The sequence below is a fragment of the Argentina silus genome (genome assembly GCF_951799395.1).
Source record: "Argentina silus genome assembly, chromosome: 21".
Classification (NCBI taxonomy): domain Eukaryota; kingdom Metazoa; phylum Chordata; class Actinopteri; order Argentiniformes; family Argentinidae; genus Argentina; species Argentina silus.
The window spans coordinates 9,774,885-9,796,042 of record NC_139675.1 but is presented as its reverse complement, the minus strand read 5'-3'; the positions used below and the strand labels follow the sequence as shown (position 1 = coordinate 9,796,042).

The window sequence follows — 21,158 nt, the reverse complement described above, 5'->3', positions numbered from 1 at the left end:
GTTTGTGCAACAGTGAATCATTTTCTCTCCCCCAGATATGTTAATATTATCATGTCCTTGTGATGGTTAGATTGCGGATGGAAGGTGGTTAGACTTTGACCAAATGAGTGGCATGTCCAGTGGACTTAAACACCCCTTTTTATCTAGTCTCACCGTGCCGTGTCCCTACAGTTGGGAGCTGGAGCACAGTGCCAGCGGTCCTGAGGCGAGATGGCGATATCTTCTCAACTGGGCTTACTGCTGTGGAAGAACTTCACCTATAGACGGAGACAGACAGTAAGTACAGTAACCCAGCAAACTGAGGAGAACCCCTACTTAAATGATGTGTAGCCTGTATCAGTGGACATATTATTGCAGTGTAACTCTCACCTGTCAAATCCTAACACATTTAATTGCATGGCTCACGACACCAGAATCTATACCTGATGCATTAAAAAAAAGAATATAGATAACAAAAAAAAAAGTGAAATTAATAAGTAAAGAACAAACCCAGAGTTCTCTATTTGACCAACACTTTAGTTTTCACAGGCTTCTTTAACCACACTCTCATTGGCTGGGAGAGGAGCAGCAGCTGCTGTTGGGGACATGTGCAGCAGATGTACCTCCAACCCCTAGGGAGGGGATTACATTGGTCGACAGGCCAGACAACCCCCAAATTAAGTAGTGTCGTGTGACCCACTTCTATAGTCAAAAGGGTGGCACTTTAAAAAAAATAAAATAAATGCTTTTCTTTACCCCATATTTCATTTACCCATTTCCCACTAAATATGCCTCTGAGGGACTGGAGGCCAATAGGTTTATTGATGAGGTCATCCTCTAAGCACCTCTGGCAAGACTTAGTATTGTGACACATCATGTTTTTAATTATTATAACTATTGGTGTTTTGTTGTTGTATCTGCACTCTTGCTAGGGGAGGCTGGCGGAAGTAGAAATCGGAGGACGGGCCCATTGTAATGCAATGAATGGAATGTGGAATGGAATCAAACACCTGTGTTTGCATTCATTATTTCATCCCATGCATAACAATGAGCCCGTCCTCCGATTTCTCCTTCCACCAGCCTCCCCTGACTCTTGCCTACAGTACATACTGCACAGTAATTGCCCCTAGTGGGATAAATAAAGTATTTTCAGTTTAATTGAATTCCCTCATCTACTTAATTATCTTTTCCTTCCAGCTCCAGTTACTGATTGAGATCATATGGCCCCTCTTCATCTTCTTCATCCTCATATCTGTCCGGCTCCACTACCCTCCTTATGAGCAACATGAATGTAAGTAACACCATTTTCATTTAACCTTCATTTATCGTTCATTTTTAAGACACATCTGTGCTTGAGGAGTGCCTCAACGGTGTGAACTGTGACATATTGAAACTTGGCGCCAAAGAGGTATATTCTGAACACTTTGTTCATTCCCAAAGTGTGTTTGTTCCCCATTGCTCTGTGTAATGTGTCGTGAGAGACATGAGTCACAGATCACAAGGCAGAGAAGAGGATGTAGCCATCATCTCTCGTCAAACCACAAGTGTTTATTGTATCCAAGTCCTTGGAAAGGAATACAGAACAAACAATCCACGTCCCGGAGAAGAACTACGTTGGTCATTTTTCCGGAGACATTACGGTTACAAAAGATATAGAAATGCTGCATCAACGCACACACAGTCATAGTCATACACATTTCTTTTCACAAATAATGAATAAGCACTTGCACGTTGTATGACACGTTCGATGCAGAATTCTACATCATCCTATTTCTTACGTGAATCATCAAGTCAGTGAATAGTTTTGAACTTTAGCATGATGCCCTCAATGACCTTGACTCATTACAAGGACGTGCTGTTCAGTGGCAGTGTCTTTAAACCACCCACTCTATTGGTCAATATTTGGTTTCGCTGTGGAAATTTCGTTAGTTCCAAATGTCTAAAACACTGAAGGACACAACAACTCCAGGAAACATTTGTCAAGGACTTAAGTGTAATTCTTGGTCCTGTGTAATTCCCTGTATTCCCCCTTTGAAAAATCCTCATTGCTTTTTCCCAGAATTCCTCAATTGAATTTCAGTTAATCTCCATCATTGACTACATTTAAGATAAGTCTCCAACCCAGGATTCTGGAGTTTTGTTTGGCCAGAATCCAGACCAGTTTCATGTGTCATACATTCCTCAAGCTATATTTGCCCCTGATAACCTTGGATCATGGAAATGATAAGATTAATCAAAATTAAACACATTTCGAAAGATGTATAGGGATTTTCACAGTCATATACACATTGATTCATTCACACATACGTTTTGGACGCACACAAACCTGTTTGTCAATGACATTCACACTTTTGCCTTGTTAAAAAAAGAGGAAGATAACTTTAACATCCTATTGAAAAGTAGTGGTTATGCAGGTCGCACTCTACAGTTAAGCATTCAAACCATTCGGTTGACCGACAAACACACATTTAAAAAAAATAAACATTGTTCAAAGTCAACTGTATCACCAGTCAATATGTGACCTACACTGGAGGCTGGTGGAGGTAGAAATCAGAGGACGGGCTCATTGTAAAGCATGGAATGGAATGAGGAATGGTATTGTGTGGTTGATACCATTCCTCATTCTGTTCCACGCATTACAATGAGCCCGTCCTCCGATTTCTACCTCCACCAGCCTCCCCTGGTCACCTACTCACCTCTCAGGGTCAAGCTGCATATTGACATACATTATCATGCCCAACATTATCAGTTCAGTAGCAAACAACTGACTGATAACACTCGACTCGTAGAATCACTTGGCTCTTCTCCTAATGTGTTCAAGCTCCTGTTGAGTGGGTCCAAAGGGCACTGGATTCCTGTGATCTACTGAGGCTGATTAGTTACTAGATAACTAAATACAGTACCTTGAGGTTACAGTGACATCTTTGGGATGCATGGATGTTCTCTCACAGCTGGGTGGGTCAGTACAAACTTGTACTGTACTGCAAACACTGTACCAGGACCCGCACATCAGAAGAGACCCACACACAGTCTGACTGGCTGTTGTTTTTTCTGGCTGTTGGCTATGGGTTTACGGTGTGGGCTACTGTACCTACCACCCCACGCTAGACTCCAATTGTGTTTGTTCAATGTCAATCTCAATGTGGCTTTTCTGGTTAAATAAAGGGGGCTGCCTGTCTGTCTAGCCTATTCAATAGTAAGGGGAACAGTCTGGTCATAAGGTTTCTCTTCTCTTCTCCTACAGGCCACTTCCCCAACAAGGCCATGCCCTCAGCAGGCACCCTGCCCTGGGTTCAGGGCATCATCTGCAATGCCAACAACCCCTGCTTCCGCTACCCCACGCCAGGAGAGAGCCCCGGTGTGGTGGGCAACTTCAACGACTCCATGTGAGTTCACCCTTCAACACCGATTGCCTGTCCTACACATTGACTGATTGAGTTATTATTGGTTTACTATACAACAAAAACATGGACCAGTATTTAGCCTGGAGAACAATAGCTGCGTCATTCAATATCACTGTTATTTGAATGTGCGGTGTATTGTTTGAATCACCACTTTGTAAGTCTAATTGTCTCCCTGTTTGTTTATGACACACAGAATCTCCCGCATGTTCATTGACGTTAAGAAGATCCTTCTGTACACTCAGAATGATAAGAGCTTCCAGGGTTTCAAAGGACTGGTTCGGGCCCTCAGGAAAATGCAAATCAACACTGCTGGTATGCTCATCTGCACGCTTTGTATATGAATTGATGTTGACATGATAGTTTTCCTAAGGCCAACTTGGGCACTCATTTGCCTGCAACCAGATCTGTATGTACAGGTGGGCTAGATCATACAGGTCTGGGACTTTACTAGGAGTTTTGAGGCACATGTCTTTTTAAATGTCCTGACTCTTCCCAATATGGAGCATTTATTACCCTCGATCAAACTGCTGCTAATCAAAATGGCATCCTCCTCCTTGTTCCAAAATAGAGGTTAGGCACCAGGCACTGTGCTGTTGAGGCGTTATCTATCTGTACCAGTCCTGGGGTGGTGTCCCACTCTTACTGGCTGTGCCCACTTCACTCACTTTAATGATGAAAAACAAAAAAGGGGAAGTTATTCTAGGGTGCACCCTTTATCACAGGATGTAGATTCAAAGCAGTGATCAGCGAATGCTGTCGCAAGCCATCAGTAAACACCATACAACCTCTGGTCACGATTGCGAAAGCTATGAAATATTTGCGAGAGAAATGACTTGCACAGACAGTTAGATACGGTTGCAAAACCAATGGAGTTGATTCCCGTTCCTCCAATGTGGTGTCCTATCTCTGAGATGTGCCTTCTGCTCCTGCAGGTTCTACAGATCTCAAACGTCCTGCCATTAAAATACAGCAGAGTGGGAACTCTTATCTTATCGACTATCTTTGGTCGTGAAGACTGTGCCAACAACATTGCGTCATATCTCATTCCAGCACATTCATATTGTATATGTATAAAACCAATTGCGTGACAAATCTGGCCAAGCACGGAGTAAAAGGTCTGCTTTAAAGGGAGATGTATGAGCAAGCTCACAGTTCCACAGTGACCTCTTTAAAGTTCCTCTGGTTGCAGGAAGCCAAGCAGGACATCTCACGTGCTTGTGAATAATTGCTAAGGGGAAGAGCTGCTATTGGCCAAGAGGGGCGACTCTGAGGGAGTTTAAAGAGGTCACTGTGGAGCTGTGTTTTTTTCATACTCTCCCTTTTAAAGCAGACATTTTACACGCACACACACACACGCACACACACACACACACACACACACACACACACGCATGCATGCATGCACGCACACACACACACACACACACACGCACACCACACACAGGCAGTTTCCTGTTATCAGGAATTTGACGTTCAGTTCCAGCTCCACTTTCATATCACTTGAAATTCTCTATATTCACATGATACAATCTTTTTTTTTTTTTTTTTTTTTTAAATCACCGCCATTTTGTTTTCTGCTTTAACTTGTTTGTAAGAGGGACTGATGAACCAACACCTCTTAAAAACCACGGCCAGTAGAAACTAGCCGGGGTGCCAGTCTGCTGCTGCTTTTCGCTGAGTTGTTGTTGCCCTGGCAAGGTGACAATGGGGCGTCATTGGACGCAGAGATAGCCAAGTATGTACCAAGATAAATGTAGACAGAACCCTCTGGAGCTGTATCTCTTTTCATGGCTACTCTCCCTCTCAGTTAAGGCCCTCATGGCCTGATTCCCTCAGCGTTTTGCACCAGGTGCAATTTGCACCTGTTTTTTCAATACAAGATAAAACACCAAAACCAAAACTGAACTTGAAACTGTTTTTATTTCAGTTTCTCTCCTTCCCTCTCTTAACCTTTTTATTTGTAGGTATTTGCTCAGATTTCTATGTTTTAATAATTTCATATAGAAAAAAACAGGTGCAATTTACACCATCCTGCAAACGCTTAGTGAATCTTAAACAGCTATATTTAAAGTCTCCTATTGAGCTTTTTATACAAGTTTGCTCTGTTGTCATGGTATTCTTTGATTGTGGTGCAATCACTTTACCAGTGTATTGCACTCACTTTATAACGTTTCTACTTCTCATGCAATACGTAGCACTATACTTTTTCTATGAGCATTTTATGATTCTTATGATTGAATTTGATTGTCTCTCATGTACTTGTATTACACTATGGGGTGTTTTTTTAAATTTTTATATGGATGGATGTGAACCTGATCCTAAATCAGCACTCCTACTCCGAGACACAGTTCTGTTTTTTGTAACGGCAAGTCACATTCTAAACCACAAATTCTCTGAATCTGTATCTTCCTGGATGTCTCCGCCTCTTGTCTCTAGCACTGTTTTAAAGCTCAAATCTACATACTGCACCTTAACATCCCTAACATTGGGATTTGGGGAGGGGATAAGATCAGTGCCTCATTGCTAGGGGCGACTTCACCCAGGAGTTACACTATCTTTCCCATAATGCCATAATGTCGTGAACAGGGCATTCAGGGGCAGAGTTTCCTGTCGGGAGCCTGATTACGCCTCATTAACCCTCCCTGGTTAATTACTCTAAACCCTTGGGTCATATCCAAACACACACAGTGTCCCCCCCGTGGAATCCCCTCAAGGGTCTTATAAGTAGCAGCAAAGTGTTTCCCGTCTGTGTGACAGTCGACAGTACGTTCAACTACTCTTCAGTAACCCCCATGGCATCTGTTTATACCAGGGGAGGCTGGTGGAGGTAGACATCGTAGGTAGACCGTCCTCCGATTTCTACCCCCACCAGCCTCCCCTGGTTTATTCAGTGAACCTGCACTGTACTGTCCCTGGCTACTGATCTCTCCCAACGCCAATGCAACACCGAGGCTAATGTTTAATCAGCTTTTCAATTAAATTCAAGCCTAGCCTGGAGTGTAGTGAGGAGTGAGCGTTGTCGGGGGAGTTAGTATCTAGGCCAAAGGGGATTGGCCGAGAGTAACCCTGTCGAGTGCAGCTGACTCCAGCTGGTTATTAAGTAGGGAGGACTTCTGCGGAATGTCATGACACACTGAACAGCACAATAGGAGTAGCTCAGAGTGGCTAGACTGTATGTCTCTCTCTCTCTCTCTCCCACTACTGGACATCTCTATCACCCCCCCCCCCACACACACACACCCACCCCCCCACCGATGTATTAGTATCATTTCATATTGTTTTGTTTTGTATCTGTAGTTCTTCCTAAGTAAGTCCTCAGAGGAGAACTGTGTTCTTGATTTATGTGATCCTTTGAAGAATTTTTTTTTTTTGTCGGGATTCCATTTTCTACGCAGTCGGAGTTCAGATAGAGACAGTGTTTTACTGTACATAAGAATTGAAATGGACATTTCTTGCCCTCGAGGCGACTTTCACAGTATGGCTATCCCAGGAAAAAAAAGAAAAATAAGATCACTCAGTTTATTCATGTTCCTCTATTACATTCTTTGGAAAGACATCAAGATCTTTTCTTTGATTTACTGCGTTATTTTATTGGATATTATATCAGAATGATACTGCATGTTACTCTCAATAAGTACATTTAGTACTTTTTCTTTTGAGCTGACCTGTTACAGTATAAATGAACCGTCATCCAGTCTATTGAATGTGTGTTTTGTTGCTTCATTCCAGGTTTCAAGCTGAAAGATTTTCTCCGTGACGAGGAGACTTTGTCAACGTTCCTGCAACAGAACGCCTCCCTATCGGAGTACGCCGTCCGGGAGATTGTGGAGGCTGACATCAACCTAGAGAAGGTAAAGAGAGTGACTGCACAATGAAACCTAGCATACGCCGTGCTTCTCCCCCTACCTATCAACACACAGAGATGTTGCCTTCATGTTGGATTACAACTGTCATGTGACGTTAATCTACCAGTGCATGATGGTTACACTGTGTGTACATTATATGCTGTGCTCAGCAGTGGTTCTAGACACTAACGTGATCATCTGAGGAGAGAGAAAGGCTTGTATAACTGCATCAGGGCCTCACCTCCTCTCCCTTCTCTCTAGCGTGTTAAGTAAAGCTCAGTTTCAGCAAAATTCCTCTCTCTCTGTGTTTGGAGGGCAGCAGTCACATGATTTACAACCCCCCCCCCCCCCCCTCCCCCCCCTCCCTCCCCCCCAGTGAGAGCACACACACACACACACACACACACACACACACACACACACACGTGTTGGATCTATTAACCATTTCGCCCGTGGATATATATCACTGAGAGCCCCTCCCCCCTCTCTCTCTGGCCCCTCTCTCCTCCTCTCTCTGCCCTCTCTCTCCCCCTCTCGCTCCACAGATATAGAACTGCAAGGTCATACAGGAATGGTTGGGGGGGGGGGGGGTTGTTCTGTTTACATCGATGAGGAATGGGGTTTAGAGAGAGGTTTTTTGTTTATATGAATCACAGTGTGTCCATCCAAGCCAAATTCACATGTTAACTAATGGATACCACACATGGTGAAGAATGCACCAATGTGGTATAACCAATCTAGTCTGATTGCCCTTCTACCACAATAAAAAAATATTGAAGCTGTGCGAAGCTATCTATTATCTTGTTCTGTAGACTGCCTCAGGGACGCGCTGGGACAGGACACATTGTTATTCTCTGCCTAGACCTGAGTCTCACGTGGAGTCTGGATACACGTTCTCTTCATGACCCTGGGGAGGATACACGACTCATACCTCACTGACGATTTACCGTACTGTTCATCTCACCAAAGGCAACAATGTTTTCACTAATAGATAAGAGATGAAAGATCACTATTTGGCCTTAGATTTTAAAATTGAATTTATTATGGAGCATTCCACATACTTGTACTAGACTTAGCTAATACCTGTCTGGTGAAATGTCTGGTTTGCTGACGCCATTTCTTCTGAGGGTTAGATGAGAGCACTTTACACCCTCATCTCATTAGAGAGAACTTTTGTTCACTTTTATATGTTTTGTTTTGGTGGCTTGAGTCTTGTCTTTATGCCTGGAAACATTCAAACAGTCAAGAAGTTATTGAATTAAATGTTTTTACCAACTGTTCACCCGTTGACCGACCAGGTCGTTATTGTAAAAAAGAAATTGTCCCTAATGACTTGGTTACATAAAGGTTCAATCGATGATCAGCTTTGTTCGCTAGCATGCTTGGCCTCTGAAACTCCATTTTGGATCATTTTCCAGGTCCTGATTGGAGGTTTTGGCGTCCATCTTAGAGATATGTGCAACACCACCTCACTGGAGGAGTTTGTGACCATCTCTGACAAGAAGGTGTCCCAGCTCACTCAGGACATCATCTGCAAGTCCTCCAGTGATTGGCTCAACCGGGCCCAAACCCACTTCCTGTCCAACCTGGACTTCCTGAAACCGATACGGGTAAGCAACCATGCAAATGTGAAAGGGAAAATACATCAGTAACGTGAGGTTACTGTTTGGAAGAAACCCAATGCAAATGTTCAAGCAACATTAGAGGAAGTGCACAACATGCAGTCGGTTCCTGTCTGACAAAGCTGACTAGGAGTATTCAACTTGGGGCCAGGGAACGCTGGGAACGCTGGGAATGCTGGGAACGCTGGGAACGCTGACCCCCCCCCAATCCAGTGCTTACAGGGGCAACTTTCTCCTCATCAGCACCTGTGTTGTGGGGTGTGTGTGTGTGTGTGTGCGAGGCTGGTGTTTCAGCTGCCGCAACATGACAGACAATAACACAATAACACATGGTCTAACAAACACCCTCTGTTATTTTGATGAAGTGTGAGCTGATGTGTTGTTGTTGTTGTTGTTTTCCCGCAGAGGGACGTGAAGTCGGACCCTCAGGTCGTCCAGGAGGTATCCGCGGCAACTGATGGCCTGTTGGAGAGCTTGGGAGCGCTGGGTGTCGAGGTAGGTGACACACACACACACATGCGCGCATACACACTCACTCACTCACTCTCACGCGTGCACACGCACACTCACACTCACACTCTCACACACACACTCACTTACACACAGACCTCCCTCACACACACCTCCCTCACACACACCCCTTGGGATCAATCCCTAAATAGCCCCATCACTACATTAAGAACTGGATGAAACCAGAGACTAGAATCTGGATTCAGAGGGACTGCGCTTGCTCTGGAACATTGAAATCTGATATAATATCTAATGCATTCCAGTGCTCTTCTCAAGTGAATTAAGCACGTCTTAGGCAGAACACATCATCATTATTAAGATAAATTAGGACAGTATGTCCATATTATCTACCAAGATATTGGATAAACACAAAACATCACATCATCCTGTATGTACCTGGTGGCTACAACATATATTTTTAAATACGTTTTCATATTTTTGATATGTTATGAAATTTAATTTGTATTCATTTATTCATTACAAGCCCATCTTTTCGTCCAGACATTCAGCCTCTTTTTTTCTCCTCTTACAAGAAATCTAGATTTGATCAGTTTTCTGAATATGATTCGGCTTTATAGATCAGCCTTTGTATGTGTTTAGGCTGTGTTTCGTATAATCTTTAACAACATTTAAAAAAAAAAAAATAATCTGTGGAAAACTCTGTTATCAGTGTTCTCATTTGACCGCCGTCCAAAGAGTTGACCTTAAGGTCATCAGTTGTAGTTGAGGTGAAACAAAAACGTCGGACAAAAATGTGCAAACAGGACGATATCCAGTCAACGCCAAACAAACTCTCCTGACCACCTGATTGAACCCCCTCACAAAATGGATGCCTTGACTAAGATGAAAACAACACTTCCTGTGTCACCCTGTCTATGAAAGGTGTCTATCACAAGGAAACTGGTTTTGGTGCAACAACATGTTTTTCCCTTCAGTCCTATGTCTACCAGCTCCTTTAGGCTTTACAAAATACATTTCTATGCAGCTTTCACAAGTTTCGGACCACTTAATGTGAATGTAGCTACGTTTACTAAGTCAATAACAATCCCAAGAATGGCCACTGCCTGCTGATAGACATGCATGTCGAGGTAACAGGATAGGAGAGGGTGGCCTTTGGAGTCCTGGGTAGTTGGTACCAGTCCATCATGGGTTGGTAGTGGTCCAGGTTGGAAACAGTATCTAGGGCGGGGAATCACAGTCTGACCCGGGCACATGCTCCAGCACCGTTCTGGAGTAATCAAATCTCAGTCGCAAAGGAGTTTTTATAGCGAGTTGACTTGAGCAGGTTGGACTACTGTAGACTAGAGCAATCAGGGGAGGCTGGTGGAGGTAGAAATCAGAGGATGGGCTCATTGTAATGCATGGAATGGAAAGAGGAATGGTATCAAACTCCTCATTCCATGCATTGCAATGAGCCCGTCCTCCAACCTTCACCAGCCACCACTGAGAGCAATGTACAGTCCCCCCCCCCGTCCCCCCCCCCCCATCACCCCCCTTTACATCCTGTACTCCCAGGCCCAGTACTGCTGAGTCGGCGAAACATAAGCGGGTCGTCAGCTGGGTGTAAGACGGGTTGTTCCCACTGACATATTTACTGTACTGTGAGAAGGAAATCCGTGGGCAAACTCGATGACACCCAATCGCAAACAATCCCTCATGTTGACTACAAAGTCTAACCTATCACATCACAAGACGAGACGTTGTTGTCGCGTGTCCAACAAAAAAGAAAAGAAAAAAAGCTATATATATATATATATAACTATTTTAAAGAACAACCTCCACCTCCACGGGTGTTGCAGTAAGCTGCTTTTTAATTCCTCTCTCCATGAGAGGATTAGTTTAGTTTAGGCCCGCGGTGTTACTGCTGCACAGCCATGAACTCTAGTAACCCCGGCTCCAGGGCTGCAGGCGTGAGGCCGCTCCAGGTTGCCCCAGCCTTCCTCACATTACTCAGCCTGTTTGCGTGTCGTCTGGCCCCCAGCCACGCCGCTTGGAGACAGTCAGCGCCTCGTGACTTGTTTTGTCACTTTGTCACTAGAGGACAAAGTGAGGAAGAGAAACACGGTCAGTGTTCTCTTCCTGTGCAGAACTAGCTACTGGAGGTGGAGCACACACACGCAAGCACACACACACACACACACACACACACACACACACACACAGTTCTTTGTGTGGTTTTGAGGGTGTACTGTAGCTGAGAGACATGCAGGCAGGCAGCTGATGTGGGTTCAGTTGAGTTCAGCTGTGAACACACGAAGGCAGATCTCTTTGTTACTCAAGTTTTCTCTGTGTTACTTAAGTTCAGCTCCAATGTGTTATTTTCTTTGTTAGAGCTAGAAAAGGGCAGCTAGAACACTTGGGTGCCAGTCAAAGGATCACACATTGGGCCTGTGTATTTCTAGCAAAAAAACAAACATGTTTAGACCTTTTGGATGACAAAGACAGTTTCATGCATTGGAGCTGGTTTTAAAGGTCTTCTCTGGGATAATCACCCACTTTGTAGTCCACTGGGGGCGTCTTAGTGGAGACATGACCGATAGTAACCTTTCTTTGTGCTTGCGTTCCCTCCTCCACCACAGTCTAGCGTGTCAGCGCAGGGCCTGGTTTTCTTCACAATTTTCTTCACAATCTCTTTCGCACACAAAGATTACCCTCAGTAGCTCTGAATATGGTCTCTGTTTCAAGAAACAGAGAAAGTCTCTCAACGCAAATTTGTGAAACAATGTGTGGACACACTTTTAAAGGGCTTCGGTGAATGTGGTTAGTGGCAAGTACATCTCAGCCCTCTTCAGTGTGAGTGGACAAAGAAACTTGAGAGAGAGAGAGAGAGAGAGAGATAGAGAGATAGATGGATGACTGGAGTACTTTTTAATGTTTGCTCCTCTGAAATGACCTTAAATTACCTTTGTAAACCACATCCACCACCCCTGTCTACATCTCACCATGTCAGTAAATACCTCAACAGTTGCAAAATGACTTCTAGGTACACTGTATAGATTTATTTCTAAGTGTCATCACCTCTGACCAAAGACTCAGGAGACTTATGACAACACATCATGTTGTTGGTTCATTGTTGTTGTGAGACCATTTGTTGTTTCTTCTGGATTAAGCCTAACCAACCCTCTGAACTCTCACACAGAAGCCAATAAGTACCATATTTGTGCACCATGTTTCCAAAGAGCTCTTGTTTGAAAAACCACCAAATCAACCCGAGCAGCGCTCCTCTCCTGTGTCATGTTTGAGAGTTGGTGTGATACATGCCTCGACATGTCTTTGCAAAGTGTCAACAGGTTTTGATTTCCATGTAAGTTGGATGAGTCTCTGAAATGATGGCCTATCACTTTTGATTTGACTGTACACATACGCATAATGTACCCTGCAGCTACTTTTTTCAGATCAATTTAGTTAAAGGTTTTTATTTATGAAGCGCATATATTCTAGGTCTAGCTGGCTTTCCAATTCTTCAAACTGAATTATTATCGAGCGCTGTTGTTGATCGCGTTACATCATGTCAGTGATCATTAAACGTGGCGATGTTTTGCCAGTAAGCATTGACGCACAAAGGACAGTTTCATAGGTTTCTCTACTCCATTTGCACCTGTTCCAGTTACAATACCAGGTGTGCAGCTATTTTCTTGACTCAGTCCATCACATCCTCACGCCTGTCCTCCCCCCTGCACAGCTGGCCAGTATGAAGAGCTGGAAGGAAATGCGGACGGAGATCCTGTACCTGACAGCCAACGCTGCCGGCTCCCCCAGCCTCACGTACCAGGCGGTGTCCCGCATCGTCTGCGGCCACCCGGAGGGCGGCGGCCTCAAGATCAAGTCCCTCAACTGGTACGAGGACAACAACTACAAGGCCCTGTTCGGTAACCACGGCAACGGCAGCGAGGACGAGCCCGCGTCCGTCTACGACAACTCCTCCAGTGAGTCCCTGAACCCTAGACTTCCTGCCGGAAAACATTTGAATACGTGTTCCTTGGGGCATTTGTAGTTGGTGTATTGTGATTGGCTCATTGTCGTTTGCTGCATTGTCTACCTCACCATTCACTGATGATCATATCAACATTATTTTTGTACCTCATAAAGAGGCCTCAGTTATTATGTGCAGAAGGAAATCACTCTTTTGATACAATAGATTTTGAACTTGAACCTGTGAGGGACCAAAGTAATTGTGATCAGTTTATGAAACATCTCTGACATTACAAGCCTACGTAGCGTGCTATGTTAGGATAGTACCACTCTAACACGGTACAACTCTGTGCTGCTCCCCAGCTCCCTACTGTAACAACATGATGAAGAGCCTGGAGGCCAGTCCCATCTCCAGGATGATCTGGAGGGCCCTGAAACCTCTGCTCATGGGCAAGATCCTCTACACCCCCGACACCCCGGCCACACAGAGGATCATCCACGAGGTGAGACCGCCCGCTCACGCACGCGTGGTGCGCACACACACACACACACACACACACACAAATATACCTTTCTACCACGATAAGATACTGCATATCGAGGCCAGGCAGTAACAATCTTCTTCTCCAGGTGAATAAGACGTTCCAGGAGTTTGGGATCCTGAGGGACCTGGGGGGCATGTGGGAAGAGATGAAGCCCAAAGTCTGGACCTTCATGGAGAGCAGCGAGGAGATGGACCTGGTCAGGGTAGGTCTCAGCTGCTTTTCTCTAGCACTGTGACTGCTTGTGGCACTTATCTTATAGAAAGTCTTACTTGTGATGATTGTGATGTATAGGTGTTTCACTTGCTTTAGGGGAATGTGCTTACTGTACTGGTAGTCGTCTCTGGATTAGAGTGTGTGCTCAATGACTAAAATGTAAAAATAGTGTATATAATAACTCCTTTTATCTCTTAATACACCGATGATGAGTACACCATAGAGAAGGATTAGCACCTCCACGGGCACTTAAAGTTGTTACAGACACAGGGATTAGCCACTGTTGATGTCATGGCTGCTCAATACAGAGGCGTTGCATAAAGCTTCTCAGAACTCACAGGTTAGCAGGGCACTCAACTGATCTGCAATGTGTAGTCCATTGTGCACTTGACACAACAAGTGTTGAAGATCGATAGAAAAAGGGGGTTCTGTGTTTGACTGTAAGTGTACAAAGTAGGCCAATTGGATCCAATGTTCAGATATCTCTCTACAACCCTGTTTACAATTAAATCTGTCTCACTTGCGGTAATCATCTTGAGAGAAAAGTATGTATTCAACTGGAGTGATTGGCTTTAAAAAATAAAATAAAAATTGCAAATGATTACATTTACTACTGATACAGGGACAAGGTGACAATGGAAGAAGTATTCTTGGCCTAGGGCTGCATTAGTTACAGTGCCAAGTTCGCGCAACATGGCTTCTTATTTAGTGGTTTGCCTGCACTGTGGGTAAACAACCTAGCTCATAGGTCCTGTACTTCCCCCCGGTGGTCAGATAATATATGATTTAAAAAATAACTGAGAAGGCATTTTCCACGCAGCAGTCACCTTGTGGGGTTCTCATTTCAATGAAGTTCAATGGCATGTGTTTGGATAGCACTTTGTCAGACAATTTGGACAACATGCTTGTGATTCATTCAATTAACTTAATTGTCCCCCTTGTGGCAACTAGTTTCATGACTATCTATCCTTGTGTAGACTCTTCTACAGGACTGAAACTTGCTGCTGAAACGTTGGTTAAATAAATAATTAGCATCGGAGCAAGAGTGTGCGGCTCTCTTTTTCTTCAAGTTTCACACACCAGCCTGTGTCTCACCAAACTAACTATGTCCGTTATCTTGCTTTTTTTTTTAACTTTAGACTCTTCTCCAAAACAACGCCAGTGCTCGTTTCTTGAATGACCGTCTGAGAGGGACAGAGTGGAAGGTGGAAGACGTTTCCCATTTCCTGTCCAAGGCTCCGCAGGTCAGAGGCTCCACCTACACCTGGAGGGAGGTTTTTAACGAGACGGACCAGGCCATCCAGACCATCTCACGCTTCATGGAGGTCAGTCTGTGTGCCCAAACACATGTGATGGAACACATGTACGGTATTTAATTTGACAGGTTCTATGAGGATTTCTAATGACGTTTGTGCCTGGTACCTTAGCATTGCCATGTAGCATCGCTCTGCAGAAGACTGTCACATTAAACTTATCCCTCGCAAGGTGTGAAAACAATGTTACCTTTTTAGTGCCTACACAAACCTTAACATCACATTAACATCACAAACCTTTTATTGGCCGCTGACAGTGTGTGAACTTGGATAAGCTGGAGCCTGTAGCCAATGAGGAGAGACTCGTCAACAAATCCATGCGTCTCCTTGACAACCGCAAGTTCTGGGCTGGAATCGTGTTCCCGGACATCGCTCGGACCAACAGCTCGGACCTGCCGGCGAACGTCAACTACAAGATCCGTATGGACATCGACAACGTGGAACGCACCAACAAGATCAAGGACGGGTATGCTAGTTTGCTGTTACAGAACGTCATATGCAGTGTAAATAAATAAATTCATTATAACAATGAATAAAAATACCATTAACATATCATTTCACTTGCCTCAAAGTGACTTAGATTATTCAGGGTAAAGTCACTCCATCCATTTCCAAATCAAATCAAATGCAACTTCATTGATATAGCATAATTCATCCAGGGATGCAACACCAATGCTCTTTACAGGAAAAACAAACAGAGAGAGAAAATAAAAAGAGAATGAGATAAAAAGAGGATAATCAGAAAGTATCAGAACCGTTGAAGTTCAAACAGTAAAAGCAAAAGAACAAGTATTAAACACTGCGGTTGTCAGCACAGCAAGAGCCAGAGTCAGTCAATAGGACCCTTTGTTGTTCATTCTGAATGAGGTCAGATGTGCCTACTTTAACCAGATCTGTTTGACCCCTTCAGGTACTGGGACCCTGGTCCTAGGGCAGACCCCTTTGAGGACCTCCGGTACATATGGGGGGGCTTCTCATACCTGCAGGACGTCATTGAGCATGGGATCATCAGAGCTGTGACGGGGAGCAAGGAGAAGACGGGGGTCTACATCCAACAGATGCCCTACCCCTGCTACGTGGATGACGTGTATGTGTAGATTCACTTGCTTTTGTTAGATGGATGGATGGATGGATAGATACTTTATTGACCCCTGCCCCCTGCCCCCTCTCCTCCTCCTCCTGTAGTTTCCTGCGTGATGAGTCGTTCCATGCCTCTGTTCATGACCCTGGCGTGGATGTACTCTAACCTCTAACCTCTGACCTCTGACCCCTAGTTTCCTGCGTGTGATGAGTCGTTCCATGCCTCTGTTCATGACCCTGGCGTGGATGTACTCGGTGGCCATCATCATAAAGGGCGTGGTCTACGAGAAGGAGGCGCGGCTCAAGGAGACCATGAGGATCATGGGATTGGACAACGGCATCCTGTGGCTGAGCTGGTTCATCAGCAGCCTCATACCTCTGCTCATCAGCGCCTCGCTCCTGGTTCTCATACTCAAGGTATTATGCCGTATAAGGACACTCGTATATGTATACACACACACACACACACACACACACACGCACACACACACACACACATCTCACTGTGTCTCATGTTTTCTGTGTGTGTGTGTGTGTCCTTCCTCCCAGATGGGGAACCTGCTGCCCTACAGTGACCCAGGTGTGGTCTTCCTCTTCCTGGGCTCCTTCGCCGTGGTCACCATCATGCAGTGCTTCCTCATCAGCACCATCTTCTCCCGCGCCAACCTGGCGGCGGCGTGCGGGGGCATCATCTACTTCACCCTCTACTTGCCCTACGTGCTCTGTGTGGCATGGCAGGACTACGTGGGCTTCGGCGCCAAAGTTGTCGTGGTGAGTATACCGTGGAGGCCGCAGTTTGTTTGTTTGTTTGCTTACTGTACTGTAAACTGAGTTCTGACCTGTGTTCTTCTGACTTTTCGTCCCTCCCCCAGAGCCTGCTGTCCCCAGTAGCGTTTGGTTTCGGCTGTGAGTACTTTGCCCTGTTCGAGGAGCAGGGCGTGGGGATCCAGTGGAGCAACCTGCTCTCCAGCCCACTAGAGGACGACAGCTACAACCTCACCACCTCCATCTGCCTCATGCTGTTTGACTCCTTCCTCTACGGCGTCATGACCTGGTACATCGAGGCTGTCTTCCCTGGTAAGCAAAGTTACGCAGTGGAACTTTGGGCCTGTACCGATGTTTTCCAACATTGCCGGTCTTAGGCTGGGCTTTCATAGTAGACTACTGTCTTGGGTTTCAACAGTAGACTAGTACTCTGTTATTTAATTTGATTTAACCTTTACATTACATGTATACAATAGTATGAAAAAATGAATGACTTTATTTGATATATTTAAAATAAATGTATAGAGTTGCCTCAGCCATTTGAGTACAACAATAAATACACACACATCATATTTTCGAGGATTAAAAATACACAATAAATTCTACTGACGTACAGTACATTTGATGTGATCAGAGATATGTATTGATCTTGGTGTTTGTTGCTGTTCCTCTTCAGGCCAGTATGGGATCCCCAGACCCTGGTACTTCCCCTTCACCAAATCCTACTGGTGCGGTGAGAAACCAGGGAAGAACATCACAACACCTTCAGAAAAGAAAGGAAACGCCGAAGGTATAAACATGGAGTAGAATTTGCCACTTATTCTTATTTTAGGATTAATACTCTTTTTTATTTGTGTCTACAATGGCAGATACAGATGCATGTAATGTAGTTTGATATGCTAGACAGTCAATGAGCATATGTATGCACTCTCTATTATTATATGATATGAATTAATGAATTAAGCCATCTTTTAAACTTGTACTACTACCAAAATAAGAAAGCCCACAATGTTTCTTCTGGGTTTATTGATAATTATATTGATTTTTGAATTGATGGACTATAATAATGAAGTGTGTTTGTATCCCAGCGGTGTGCATTGAAGAGGAGCCCTCTCACATCGAGCCTGGAGTGTACATTAAGAACCTGGTGAAGGTCTACAGCAATGGCAAGAAGCTGGCGGTGGACGGGCTGACCCTGGGCTTTTACGAGGGGCAGATCACCTCATTCCTCGGCCACAATGGAGCTGGCAAGACCACCACCATGTAAGGGCAACAACTAACCACATTGCATTTATTTGATCTTTTATTAATTCATCTGTAAGTTTTAATGGGGTAAATTGATTTAGTGTTGTCTCGTATGGAAGGGACAGGATGTTTGAATGATTCTTTAGCATAAGCTAATTTTGTGTGAATTAAAATACAATGTTCGGAGTTAAACTGTGTGGCGTTGAGGTTTGGTTCTGATTGAGGTTCTGTTGGGTTCTGGTTCCGCCCAGGTCCATCCTGACAGGCCTGTTCCCGCCCACCTCTGGCACCGCCTACATCCTAGGCAAGGACATCCGCTCAGAACTCAGCACCATCCGCCAAAACCTTGGCATGTGCCCGCAGCACAACGTCCTCTTCAGCATGTAGGTCACCTCCGCCATCTTGAATAAATTAATGAATTACTTTATTTGACACATTTGAAATACATTTAACACAGTGTTGCCTCAGCCATGAGAGTACAACAATACGCACATTAAAAACACAATAACTAAATATCTGCTGACCTATTTACATTGTGTTCCCCTTATCTTATTACTATTATCAGTCCATCTTATCAGTGGTCGCTGTTTCTGATATCTCTTGACCGTTGTGTTTGTTCCAGGCTTACGGTGGAGGAGCATATCTGGTTCTACGCCCGTCTCAAAGGCCTGTCTGAGGAGAAGGTGAAAGCTGAGATGGAGCAGATCCTTTCTGACGTTGGGCTTCCTCACAAACGCCAGTGCCGTAGCAATCAGTTGTCTGGTCAGTTTGGCCCTTCTACGCACATTCTGAAACACTCAAAAACATAAAAAAAAAAAACATAAAGAAAAAAAAAAAAAAATATATATATATATATATATATATATATATAGAAAAGCACTATATAAATGTTGATGTATTATTATTATAAATAATACATATATAAAATAGTTTCCTCATCAAAACATTGAGGGAAAGTTGAGCAGCTTCACCCATCTTCACCAGTATGTGAGGACTTAATAAAATGTTATTGTTGAAAACAATGACAAAATATGTAAAATAAATAAAAGGATAGAATTGTGATGAATTAGCTTTTTTTGATACTCATTGGCTTTGTTGGTTGTGTCCACCTCAGGAGGTATGCAAAGGAAACTGTCTGTGGCTCTGGCATTTGTTGGAGGGTCAAAGGTCGTGATCCTGGATGAGCCAACCGCTGGGGTGGACCCCTATGCTCGCAGGGGCATCTGGGACCTGCTCCTGAAATATCGCCAAGGTAAAAAATCTTTTATTTTTCATTTTAGCCTCTTCATACCAGAATGCAAACATTTCCTATACATTTAATTTTGTTTCATCTATTTGTTTATTTGAGTAGGGACATATGCAATAACATTGACATCTTGAAATTTCAACAAGCCAGATGCATTGCACCATAACACATTAGCTTGCGCTAACTTTCAGTGTCCGTCCCCAAAATAGACAGAAAAATTTAAGAAAATTAAGAATAATATACTGTATAATAGGAAGATACCTATTCTTATGTCCTGTTCTTGTTCTCTCCTCCTTAGGTCGCACCGTCATTCTCTCCACCCACCACATGGACGAGGCGGACATCTTGGGTGACCGCATCGCCATCATCTCCCACGGCAAGCTGTGCTGCGTGGGCTCCTCCCTCTTCCTCAAGACCCAGTTGGGCACCGGGTACTATCTGACCCTGGTCAAGAGAGACCTGGAAGTGTCACTTAACTCCTGCAGGAACTCCGCCAGCACGGTCTCTTACAGCAAGAAGGTTAGCCTCAACCCAGGCGGCCATTTTGGAATGATTCAGAGAATGTTGTATTCAAATTCATTAGATTATTTTGTTGCCAAGCAACATCGTAGTAAGGACTGTGTCTTGGTACAACAGGGATAGGGTGCTTTGGTGCCTTCAATGCTGAAATGATAGTACAGCAAAATCTTAGGTGCTATAAAAATAAAATGTAGGATTATTTTGATAATGATGATGGTAGTTGTTTTTTGTTGTTGTCATTTATCACACTCCTCTAATAGTGGTTGAATTGTGGTGGTTCATTATCTTCTGTGCAGGAGAAGGAGGATAGTGTTTCAGAGAGCAGCTCTGATGCTGGGTTGGGCAGTGAACCTGAGAGTGAAACTACAACTATCGGTGAGTCAGCTGGCTTAATTAAACAACTTTGAACTGCCCTGTAGTACTGTAAGCTTGATCGATTGTCCTTGATATATTGTGGATGTTATAGAACCCAAAGAATTACATCTGAATAGACAAATATGTGGAGTGAAACTTTTTTTCAAAAGCTACTGTGAATTCAAAATAAAATCTATTTGAAAAGATTTGTTGATGATGATGATGGTCCTTATTGTCACCTTCTCCCGACAGATGTGTCCTTGATCTCCAATGTGATCTTCAAGCACGTCCCCGCCGCCCGGCTTGTTGAGGACCTGGGACACGAGCTCACCTACATTCTGCCCTACAAGGCGGCCAAAGATGGAGCCTTCGTAGAGCTGTTCCATGAGATCGATGACCGTCTCTCCGACCTCGGCATATCCAGCTACGGCATCTCCGACACCACTCTGGAAGAGGTACAGTAACATAACCAGTAACATAACCAGACCAAACCATTTACTCAGAAACAGTGCAGTTATTGTTCTTGTGAGTACCAGCACCAAATTAAAAGTAGAAGAAGAAAAAAATAGATGCAAATAGATGAAAACTGGGTGCAGATGCAGTAAA

General features: G+C 44.1%; 1 protein-coding gene across 2 annotated transcripts in view; it reads left to right on the top strand.

Annotated features, from left to right (window-relative positions):
• Positions 1–21,158, top strand: part of LOC310820794 (phospholipid-transporting ATPase ABCA1-like) — a 36,722-nt gene that overhangs the window by 1,781 nt on the left and 13,783 nt on the right. For both annotated transcript variants that reach the window (XM_083692582.1, XM_083692581.1), the window contains exons 2-25: positions 172–276; positions 1,177–1,270; positions 3,224–3,365; positions 3,577–3,695; positions 7,113–7,234; positions 8,647–8,838; positions 9,256–9,345; positions 13,043–13,286; positions 13,636–13,775; positions 13,903–14,019; positions 15,170–15,355; positions 15,601–15,809; positions 16,254–16,430; positions 16,618–16,840; positions 16,973–17,194; positions 17,296–17,500; positions 17,865–17,978; positions 18,277–18,451; positions 18,685–18,816; positions 19,056–19,195; positions 19,548–19,685; positions 19,978–20,198; positions 20,495–20,573; positions 20,805–21,007. In XM_083692582.1, coding sequence (XP_083548708.1) covers positions 211–276; positions 1,177–1,270; positions 3,224–3,365; positions 3,577–3,695; positions 7,113–7,234; positions 8,647–8,838; positions 9,256–9,345; positions 13,043–13,286; positions 13,636–13,775; positions 13,903–14,019; positions 15,170–15,355; positions 15,601–15,809; positions 16,254–16,430; positions 16,618–16,840; positions 16,973–17,194; positions 17,296–17,500; positions 17,865–17,978; positions 18,277–18,451; positions 18,685–18,816; positions 19,056–19,195; positions 19,548–19,685; positions 19,978–20,198; positions 20,495–20,573; positions 20,805–21,007 — 3,750 coding nt within the window. In that variant the 5' untranslated portion in view covers positions 172–210. The remainder of the gene's footprint in view (positions 1–171; positions 277–1,176; positions 1,271–3,223; positions 3,366–3,576; positions 3,696–7,112; positions 7,235–8,646; positions 8,839–9,255; positions 9,346–13,042; positions 13,287–13,635; positions 13,776–13,902; positions 14,020–15,169; positions 15,356–15,600; positions 15,810–16,253; positions 16,431–16,617; positions 16,841–16,972; positions 17,195–17,295; positions 17,501–17,864; positions 17,979–18,276; positions 18,452–18,684; positions 18,817–19,055; positions 19,196–19,547; positions 19,686–19,977; positions 20,199–20,494; positions 20,574–20,804; positions 21,008–21,158) is intronic.